The sequence below is a fragment of the Thunnus maccoyii genome, chromosome 21, assembly GCF_910596095.1.
Source record: "Thunnus maccoyii chromosome 21, fThuMac1.1, whole genome shotgun sequence".
Classification (NCBI taxonomy): Eukaryota; Metazoa; Chordata; class Actinopteri; order Scombriformes; family Scombridae; genus Thunnus; species Thunnus maccoyii.
The window spans coordinates 23,378,667-23,390,412 of NC_056553.1; the positions used below are offsets into that span (position 1 = coordinate 23,378,667).

Sequence of the window (11,746 nt, forward strand, 5' to 3'; positions counted from 1 at the left end):
GCTATCAGATGTGTGTTGTCATAGTAACAATCTTTCACAACTTATTTATGTTGGTCATCACAGTAACAAAACTTCATCAGGAGGGTGACATGTCAATTCCACAGTGAAATACAGCAGCAAGAAAGGCACAATTTCACTTTAATGAATTCAGAGTAAAAATTATATTTCATACATTCAAAATGTTAAGACTTGACAATGGGATTCCAGCTCTTTCTGTATGAAGGTCAGATGGGCATTACTGAGCAGTATTGTCCATATCAGTGACATGATTTAGCACAATGACTGCAGTGAACTCCAAACAAGTTTGTTCCCCAGGACACAGATCAGAAAGAAAAAAGATCCAGAAGATGGAGATTAAGAAAAAAAGCCCTCATGACTTCAAAAAAACCCTTTTTTTCATTTTTGCACTATTTTCAAAATGGTCTTCACTCTTGATTCAAAACTCTGCTTGCTGTCAATTTCAGACTTTCACTGTCAGGTTTGGTCCTGACTTCCTGAAGTCAACAACATTTCTTGATTTTATTAACATTTTACTCAAAAAGGACTCTTAAGCACAGTAAAAGAATCCACTTTAGACCTGCCTCCCCTCCCTTGTTTTTATTACTCAGTTATTTGTTTATTTAACTTGGACCATACAGATAAGCACATTACATACAGGTAATGCAATACTTTATGAATGAAAACTCTACCTAAGTTCTATTTTTGAAGAATTTGACCATGGTGTCATTTTACCTTTTATAGTTTTTATAAAAATGATTACAGGCTTGATTATTGATTTGGAGGCCTGCACCCTGATAACCACAGAGTAGGATATATGTGATAAAATCGTGGCATGCGTATACATTTTAGCTGCTTCAAGAGATATACATGGTCTCACCAAACAAAAACAGTTAGTAGTCTAGACAATTTCCTTATATGGGCATCACACTTAAGTTGAGAATGCAAAATGACATCTAGATATTTATGGATCCGCCCAGACATGTTTTAAGACATATAAAAAATACTCTGCTTGAAATAAAAGAATCTGTCTGATATGGTTTTTCCAACAAAACCAGTTCAATTATCTTGTTAAAATTCTTAAATCTATATCTTGTCTTTCTCCTTCATTAAAATTCCAGAATTTATGAACATGCAAATATTGTTCATTGTCCATTTTCAGTGTATGTGCACTGGAGGCTTCAGGTTTCACATCACACTTGTATAAGCTGCATACTGGACCATGATTGGCTCCAAACTAGTTGTGATGTCATAAATCATGCTCCTAGTTTTAAACTCAGATTTAAACTTTCCCCTTTCAACAGATGAAACAGCCTTTTAGTGTCAAACCTTCCTTTACATCATACTGCACATTGTAGCATAAAAATTTAAGTGAAGGAACAATAAGGAGAAACACATTTTTGGGGGGACTTTAAACTGACTACAACTGAGTCATCAGAAAATGTAATTACAGGATACTGTATTTCTAATTTCTTATAGAAACTTCTTCAGAAATGACAAAACCATCTGACAGTGTGGAAATAGTTCAATAATGTCACAAGTGACATTATCAGTGAAAAACAAATTTCTTCATCTTTATCAGGAAAACGTTGAGACAGAAGCACAGACTGTAATAAACCACACCCAAAGCAGGAGGACATACTAGTATACAAATCAAACACACATACACTCCTAACATTGAAAAAAGTTTATATTTATTATAATAAAAATATAATACAGTATAAAAAAAGTTGTCAGAATGAATTCGGTACTGAGAGACAAAAAGACATCACAAGGAATATTTGAATACAATATGTTTTTGTATTTTAATAAATATCATAGTGATGTTTCAAAAGAGATAGGTGTAGGAATATTATACAGATCATTAAGTGTTGCCTCTTTAAACTGTTGTTTCTTAAAAAAGACAAAAAACCTTTAGCAAACTGGATGTATAATGCAATAATAGACAGTGGGCTACAGGTTTCTAATGAAATAAATGTAATTTTTCATGCCGTCCTGCTGGATTATCTAAAAAGATTTTTAAGTACAATAAGTGTATGGTTTAATTTGTTAAATCAATCACTTTTTAATATTAGAATTGTGCAAATTTAAAAAAAATCTATTTGATTTTTTGGGGGAGATAGTATTGATTTATATATATAATCTATATTCCTGTAATATTCCTTTGAGATTACTGTTGAACAGCTTTGTTTTCAGGTAAATGTATCTGTGGGGCTGGTGAACTGAGAACTTCATTGATCTGAAATATTATTATGTGTATTAATATCAGTCTGTATCCTTTCAGCCCAGCATCAGTAATAATGTTAGACCATAAAAGACGAGTCAGCATCTCATGGTTTAATGGATGGATGTGAAAAAACCCGAGTGTAACCAAGTGTTTTAGTTGCTTAACCACAGTCAGCCCAAACCATGATCTTTACCTAACTTTCACGTATGTCTGTCTGACAGAACAGGTACGCTTCTATTTTAACAGCTGTCTACACGCGATAAGTAACAGCTTGCATTTCACTCGCACTACACCTGGAGTCCATTTTCTTTCATTTTTGGTAACTGCAATGGTTGTGTGTTGTAGTTATTGTGTAGTGATTGACCTACACTCACTGTGCCTGAATGCATCCTGAATGTAGACACAGATGGAACTGTTGTGATGCTGCTGCTCTGCTAACGTGCTGCATACACTAAGCGTCCTGTGTAGATGTGGTGTAACATAAGAACTGCATGTAAAAACTCAACTTCCTCATTCATTTCACCCTTATATTGACCACTGCAATGGGGTTCTTACACAGAACAGTCTTTTCAGTACTCTGCTCTGCTCTCAAGGTCTCAGCCTTGTCTGGGACACATTTGGCCTTGTCTTTGTCAGCCAATCCCTGCTCCTTCCAGACTCAGACACACACACACGCACACACACACACACACACACACACACACACACACACACACACACACTTTTCTGGTACTTCCTTCCCCTTGCTGGCTGACTTATATGGAGTAACTTCAGCTGAGCTGTGAGTCAGACAGTTCTGGTCCTCAGGGTCAGACAACAAGGAGAAGCTCCTCTGCTGGCCAGGTGGTAAGTCAGCTCAGCTCAGCCTGATCCTCATTCCCACAAACATCTGATTTGAGCTCCTTGGAGGATCTCATTTAAAGGGATTGTTTTCTAGTTCTCCTTATTTGCATGCTTTACAGAAGCATGCACACAGAATTTAATAGCTCTTATATACTACTACACATTTTCAAAAGCTTGACAATATTTAGAATTTTAATTTCATACTGACTGCATCATTGCATCTTATTGTGAATGCTGTGTATGATGGTTGCATTTGTGTTCCTGACAGATTTCCCTGCTAACATTTGAGGAGAAGATGGAATCAACAGCTTCTGATTATAACTATTCTTATGACAATAACGATGAGAAGCCGGTTGAACTATGTAGTACTGATGGTGAAAACTTACTGGGAGCTCAACTGTCCACCATTTACTACTTCATGTTTCTCTTCAGTCTCTTTGGCAACGGGCTGGTCCTGGTCATCATCCATCGGTGAGTAGACAAACAAAACTCTCAAATTCAAAAAAAAATATTGGTTTAGCATTTTAAAGCAATTAGAGGTAGCAAATGTACAATTTGTAAACTTGTAAAATACACACAACCCTTATTATAATTACCTGTGAATTACAGGATAATTGAAATAGTCTACAAATAGTAAATTAAAGTTGTAATCCTTACAATTTAGCATCAAGTGTGATTTACTACTACAGATCCCAGAATTTTGTGAGCAGCAAACACTAGTGAAGCAATCTTACAGAAATTGGCACAAGAAAAGGAGGGGTGTTTGTTCCCCTCTTGGTTAAAAGAACATGAAATTTGTTATGTTAATCTTATTATGGTAGTGATTAGCAACAATGTCTCCTAAAAATTTGATTCATATTTTACTTTTGGGAGAAACATAACCTTTGTCTGGATAAATTCACTTTGGTTGATGTTAAGTGCTAACCAAGAGCCATGCTAGCACATGACATTGCTGATGTTAAACAAGTATAATGCTTACCATGGTCACCACCTTAATTTACATTTCTAACAAGTGCTATTTAGCATTGAACACAAAGAACAGCTGAGGATGATGGGAGTGTCATTAGTTTTGAGGTGTTCAGTCAAAAAATGAAGTGAAGTAAGTAAACAAAGACTGAACTGAGAGAATTGTGTAACATTGAATGAGTGAACTTCCTCTATTTCAGGACTCTACAGTATGACCTGTCAATCAATGGATTTCAAAGCAGTTTATCTAGTTGACACGCTTTACTTAAATTGATGCTAAAGATGTTCAGATTTACTTCACTGCCACCAACCAATCCACAGTTTGGAGATTATTGCAAAATATTACCGTCAAAAATGCTTGTGTGACCCATAGTCTCTGTTTTTTCTACATTTAACGGTTTAATTGGCCACTTCTTAGGTTTGAGAAGCTGACCACTGTGACCAACATCTTGCTGCTCAACCTAGTGGTGTCCTCCCTGATGTTCATGAGCAGTCTTCCCTTCGTGGGAGTCTACAAGCAGCTCTCCTACTGGATCTTTGGCGAAGTAATGTGCAAGATTGTAGGCAGTGTCTACTACCTGGGCTTCTACAGTTCTGTCCTGTTTCTAACTCTCCTGACCTTCGACCGACACCTTTCAGTCGTTTACTCCTTGCATGCGTCGCAAGTGAGGAATCAACGCTATGCGCTGCTCTCCTGTGCTGTGGTGTGGCTGGTCAGTGGTCTGGCGTGCATCCCACAGATGATTCTCCACAAAACTTTTATTCATCTTATGACCAACAAAACACTCTGTCAGGAACATCCTGGTAACTTGACATTTGTTGATGCAGACAAGCTGAGAGATTCTACATTTTACCTTCAACTTTTCCTTTTCTTGCTCTTTCCTCTGATTGTTATTGTGTACTGCTACATTAGGATTGCTATCACTGTCATATCATCCAAGATAGTTACCAAGTTCAAGACAGTCAGGCTGATATTTGTCATTGTCCTGTTGTTTTTTATATGCTGGACCCCATTTAACATTGTAGAACTGATTCATGATGATGATGATGATGATAACCCGTCCTGTGATGAAAAGAAGAAGAGGGGTTATGCACGTGAAGTCACTCATGACATTGCTTACATTTACTTCTGCATCAGTCCCATCTTCTATACATTTGTTGGTAAAAAGTTCCAGAGCTACTTCAGACAGCTGCTGGTGAAACGCTTCCCAGGGTTAAAGAAGCATATTTCTGTCAGTCAGGTCAGCAGAACCAATATGTCCACAAAAAGTACACAGAAAAGTATAGAGTTGAGTTGAGTTTTAGGGTTGAGAACTCCTTTGTATCTCAGGACTGCCATGTGTTCAACAAACCATGGTTTTACAGCAACTGAAGGAAGAGAGAGAACATGTTTCAAAAGTTTGTTGTCCAGCACAAAACAAAGCTGCTACCTCTTCATCATGCCCATGCCATCATGACATATGTAAATGTGGACAGAAGAGGTATGTTTAGCTCAGCTACAGGAAGAGATGGATCCCTACAGAAAAGCGCACCATATCTTCTTTGAATATACAGTAAAGACTTTTTGTCAATTATGTGAGCTTGATTTTCCTGTGATTTTTAAGGTTTTATTAAGGTTTCATTAAGGTTCATTTACAAACTAGTTTGGGAGACCTTCTGTCCTCTAGTTGTCAGATGTTGATAAACAAAGCTCTGCATTTAAAGTTGAGTAACTCCATTTGTAAGAAGAAATCTAATAATCTAACATCTGCCATAACCCCATTTTCAAAGTATTCACGCCTGTGCCTGTATATGTGTCAGACCACACTTAGTTATGCACCGCAGTGCCACAATCATGATTTATTTTATACAGTGTTCTCTCAAATTTTGCACCCAATATTACAGTTAACTGCATCACCTCTGTGTGACAGAATGTAAAAGTTGGGCTGCTGAACAAAGTTAAGGGGGAAGGGATCCATAGTTCCTTAATCCTTACATAGTTGAGCAAATGTTAAAACTCTTTGTAAAGGACTTTTGGATGTGATACAAAAGTGTTTTGCTCTGTATTTTCGCCATACAGCCTAAACTCTAATTTGTAATGGCTATCTGTATCTCTGACAGCTTTTCATGACTTCACTTAATTTGGATTATTTCTAAAATGTCAGTATAGTGTGTAAAAAAAAAAAAAAAGTTTAGAAGTCTGGCTTGTGGTTCTTCTCAAGGCTGATTAAGTGTAAGAATTTACATTATGATAAGAGCACTTTGTTGAACACCAGACAGTGGAGCTTTAGCTGCATCCATCCAAAGTCCAAAACAATGAATCAAGCATGTATAATCATTGTCTAGTCACTTTCCATGCCTGTAAGTATATCTGCTCTGATTTTTGGTTTGGTTGGTTTAATCTTGTGTTTATGGGGTTTTTTTTTTATTATTGTGTGTATAATGAATTATGTCCTTTAAAAAGAAATTTGATATTTTACATTGATGATTCATTCTTTGTCAAGTTTCATATGAAGAACTTTTTACTTGGAAATAAAACAGTGAAAAAGCAGCACCAAAAAGGGAGTTAAAAGCTTAATGGTTTGTTGGGTTTTGTTTGGCTTGTGTGTTTGTCTAAATCCAAACTATTTGATTAAATCAACCCTTTTAAATCACCAGGCTACATGTTTCCTTTCTTCACGTCCCCCATATTTCCAGAATATATGTACATACCTTTTCAAAACACCCCTTTTACTGAAAACATTCTTTTAAGAAAGCAACTGTCAGGGATTTGTGTAGAAGTTCAAATACATGTTTCTCATATCCATGTTCAGAAGAGGACAAGACCACCTGATTACATTGCTGATCTGGACAGTTTTCCCCCACATAACCAAGAATTGAAGTTCAGAGCTAAAAATGTTGTTATGAAGAAAACTGGCTCAGGGGAGCAGACCTGGACATATTTTTATCTTCTGCATAAAGCCTAGTGTCAATATCTCTGGTGAAAGGACTACAGGGTCACTTCCCCACATTACAAAAAATACTGTAAATGTTTTCTCACTACTTTTAATTTTACTTGTCAAAGATTTTGACTTTGGTCCAGACTGCAATAACTATCAATGAGTACTGGATAAACTGCCAATGAACTTATGTACAAACATTCTTTTTCCCCACAGAATGAATGACTGGAATGACTTTGGTGATCCGTTGACTTTTCATCCAGAGCCGTCAGCAGTTTACATTTTTAATTTGTTCAACACTTTGGTCTGGATCAAATACTGGCAAAACTACTGACATTCCCATCATCCTCAGTTCAGACACCAGCTATCTGTGATCAAATGTAAATACTATGTTTTAACGCAGCCAACTTAACAATATAATTCAAATTTAGAAAGGTTCCTGTTTCTGTTGTCAGATATTGGAAGTAGTGTGAAATTTGATATCAGCACATAAAGTCTACCTTAACCAACAGTCATTATTAAGCTGTTGCACTGCAGATAAAATCATTATCTCATGATCAATACGTCATCACAGAGAAAGTTAGAGGCGAGTGTCATGGAAATTAAAGATGAATTCACAAAGAGCAGAAATAATCCTGTAAATTCTTCTTTAAGTACACAGATTACAGTATTACAGATTATTTTACTGTGCACTATTAATAGAGATGCAAACCTGTTGGTAATAACGTAGCGAAACTGCGTTCTAGTGAATATACATTCATATTAGTGCAATAACCAGTTATTCTAGTGAAATTAATATGCCTGTTCTATGGCAGAATTACGTTGTATTTATTTCTTTTAACCTACTTATTATTTTAGAACATGTGTTGTTGTCATTGGTTGTTTTATTTTCTTTCATTTCTCTGTGTCTTTTAATGCACTGATGAGGAGTAGTGCTAATGATGATGGTATGTGACCTGATGCAAGCTTACAACTCTTCTGTTCCCTCCTAAATGAACACAAAAGTAGTAATAACCTGCAGTATCGCAATATGCACATATTGTTCGGTGTTTCTGTTCTCAGCTCGTTCAAGTCGGCAGGTCACAGCAGTCAGTGGTGCCTAGTCATGAGTATGTGTGTATGTGTGTGAGGAGGAGTGGTAGCAGGTAGATGTGTCAGTGGGTACCAGGAGGAGCGCAGACTGAGCACTCAGCCCAGCTCTGTGAGAGTTTGCCTGCAGCACTGCCTAAATCCCGGGACCCGCAGTATATTTTTTGACCTCCCGCTCCTGCCAGCAGCAAAGTTACAACTGCCTGTTCCTGCAAGATTCGCGTTGGGTACCGCGAGACCTGTGGGATCCCAATCTCAATGCAGTCCTCTACTGAGTACAATTACTCGCAACCCCATGGGTGACTCATATATTTCATTAGTATGTGTCGCATTCAAGTTTCTCACAAGGAACACTTTGCATAGATGACAGGCTAACAATGAAAATGTGTCGCCACGCTATTGGGTAGAAGTGATCAGCTGGTGACAGCTGAAACTCAAACTATGCCCCCATGCATTGACAGCTAGGAAATGATTGAGTGTGCATGATAAATGAGAATGACAGGGAGGTATGAGCGATAAAATTACGCCAGGCATGAGTGAACTTTCGTTAAGCTTCATATGGTTCCCTTTGCGTCATTAAAAAGGCAATGTTGGGACAGGCAGGAGTGTGTTTGGTTATTAGCAATAATTCATAATTATCGTTGATAATTATGAATTATGAAATCAAGGTATTGTTAAAATTAATCAATAATTCCGACACCAACTGTTGGATCTGTGAGGAGCACAGTTGGTTATTAACAATAATTAACAATTATCGTAATGATTAATTAATTATAAAATTAATAAAATCATTCATATGTATTAACAGATAGGGGGCACCACCCGGAAACTGGGACCAATAACCAAACAAGGTAGTGTCATGAAAGTTCACCTAGAATGTTAATATCTGAGAGATGTCAACATTCCTGGGTGAACAAAGACGGTTGAAGTTCAAGCTCTGGCTCCTTCAATCAGCCACTTTTAACAATATGTTAGACACAATAATGACAAAAGAACTTTTCTTTAAAGATATAACTATTTATTTAACTTGGCAAGGTTAACAAAGTTAACAAATGCTCTGATAAATAAACTACCATTCTAAAAACACACGTGCATGGGAATGCACGTGTGTGTGTCTGTGTGTGTGTGTGTGTGTGTGTGTGTGTGTGTGTGTGTGTGTGTGTGTGTGTTTGTTTGTGTCTGAGAGAGAGAGAAGATGGCGATGGTGCCTGACGTGATGATGTTGGCGGTCTGCGACAGGGATGTGACTATGGGAGGAAGTCACGTCACACAAGACCCGAATGGCGGATCATCTCAATCTGATCTTCAACCTCATGTCCCCAGGGAACCGGCTCCCTCCAAAGACCTTATAGTGGTTGAATTCACTTTCTCATTCTCATTGTATTGAGATGTCATCTGTTCTGCTTTCCTCAACCGCAGGTCTGAGTTTGACAACTACCATTGATCCTCAACCTGGCCTTGTGGTTCGGCGGCAACAACTTTTATTCACACCATGTCCTTTTCAACTCTCAAGCTGCCAGACCCCTGCAATAGTTCAACCAGGGCACGTACTGGAGATAGTTGGATCCCAAACTGTACTGCCGAGTCTTTGTAACCCGCTCGTTGCTCATTTGCAACCTGTGTGGTGCCCCTTCCCATCCCACCACATGCACCCTCTCTGCTCCTCTGCCCCACACCTCAGCTGTGGAAAAGCAAAGTCCCACTGTTTTCTGTGGCTTACCACCAGCAGCTCCTCCACTGTCCATCACCCCCAAATCATCCATTGCCCAGCCATCCACCCTTGGCTCTCTCCCCAAAAGTGTGGATAAGAGAGGAAGACTCAACCTCTGCAAGGGTAGGGGGATGATCTGCAATTGATCATGCCATCTCCCTCATCCGCCTCGCAGGCCAAGGAGTCTGGTTGTCCAAGGCGGACGTTACCAGCTCTTTCAAGGTCCTTCCTATCCACCCTGAATATTGGCATCTTTTCTGAGTCCTCTGGAGGGGCGCATACTATTTTGCTGTGTTTTTGACCTTTAGCTGCAAGTGTAGCCCAAAAATCTTTAACTCCTTATCTGAGGCTCTCTGCTGGGTTCTGTCGAACAACTACAAACCCCCGTAAATCATTCACCTACTTGATGACTTTCTCACAGTTATGCAGCTGCTCTTTTTTCAAGTTGTAGACTTCAACAAAAAAGGCAGTGCGGTGTGCCACGTGTTTTACAACCTGCAAAAAGTGCTCTATCTGATCAAGGCTGTATTGGGTGTTCTACTGCTTTTACTGTGGATTCTATGGTGCTTTTATGTCTGGAGCACTGGACCAAATGAATTTTCCCGGCTGAGATAATAAAGTTGGTCTGAATCTGTATCTAAAAAACTGTCATAAAAAAGTCTCTTACGCAATTTTCTACAGAAGTACAACAGTTGTTGTGCAACTGGTCCAGTACCTTCTGCTATGCTTTGTGAAAGCTATCAGATGTGTGTTGTCATAGTAACAATACAGCAGCAAGAAAGGCACAATTTCACTTTAATGAATTCAGAGTAAAAATTATATTTCATACATTCAAAATGTTAAGACTTGACAATGGGATTCCAGCTCTTTCTGTATGAAGGTCAGATGGGCATTACTGAGCAGTATTGTCCATATCAGTGACATGATTTAGCACAATGACTGCAGTGAACTCCAAACTAGTTTGTTCCCCAGGACACAGATCAGGTAAGAAAAAGATCCAGAAGATGGAGATTGAGAAAAAAAGCCCTCATGACTTCAAAAAACCCTTTTTTTTTCATTTTTGCACTATTTTCAAAATGGTCTTCACACTTGATTCAAAACTCTGCTTGCTGTCAATTTCAGACTTTCACTGTCAGGTTTGGTCCTGATTTCCTGAAGTCAACAACATTTCTTGATTTTATCAACATTTTACTCAAAAAGGACTCTTAAGCACAGTAAAAGAATTCACTTTAGACCTGCCTCCCCTCCCTTGTTTTTATTACTCAGTTATTTGTTTATTTAACTTGGACCATACAGATAAGCACATTACATACGGGTAATGCAATACTTTATGAATGAAAACTCTACCTAAGTTCTATTTTTGAAGAATTTGACCATGGTGCCATTTTACCTTTTATAGTTTTTATAAAAATGATTACAGCCTTGATTATTGATTTGGAGGCCTGCACCCTGATAATCACAGAGTAGGATATATGTGATAAAATCGTGGCATGCGTATACATTTTAGCTGCTTCAAGAGATATACATGGTCTCACCAAACAAAAACAGTTAGTAGTCTAGACAATTTCATTATATGGGCATCACACTTAAGTTGAGAATGCAAAATGACACCTAGATATTTATGGATCCCTCCAGACATGTTTTAAGACATATAAAAAATACTCTGCTTGAAATAAAAGAATCTGTCTGATATGGTTTTTCCAACAAAACCAGTTCAATTATCTTGTTAAAATTCTTAAATCTATATCTTGTCTTTCTCCTTCATTAAAATTCCAGAATTTATGAACATGCAAATATTGTTCATTGTCCATTTTCAGTGTATGTGCACTGGAGGCTTCAGGTTTCACATCACACTTGTATAAGCTGCATACTGGACCATGATTGGCTCCAAACTAGTTGTGATGTCATAAATCATGCTCCTAGTTTTAAACTCAGATTTAAACTTTCCCCTTTCAACAGATGAAACAGCCTTTTAGTGTCAAACCTTCCTTTACA

General features: G+C 37.9%; 1 protein-coding gene across 1 annotated transcript; it reads left to right on the forward strand.

Annotated features, from left to right (window-relative positions):
* Window positions 1–3,009: 3,009 nt before the first annotated feature.
* Window positions 3,010–6,669, forward strand: LOC121888231 (C-C chemokine receptor type 1-like). Its single transcript, XM_042399660.1, has 3 exons — window positions 3,010–3,070; window positions 3,336–3,538; window positions 4,452–6,669. The coding sequence occupies exons 2-3, from the start codon at window positions 3,363–3,365 to the stop codon at window positions 5,329–5,331; spliced, it is 1,056 nt and encodes a 351-aa protein (XP_042255594.1). The 5' UTR covers window positions 3,010–3,070; window positions 3,336–3,362; the 3' UTR covers window positions 5,332–6,669.
* Window positions 6,670–11,746: the final 5,077 nt, after the last annotated feature.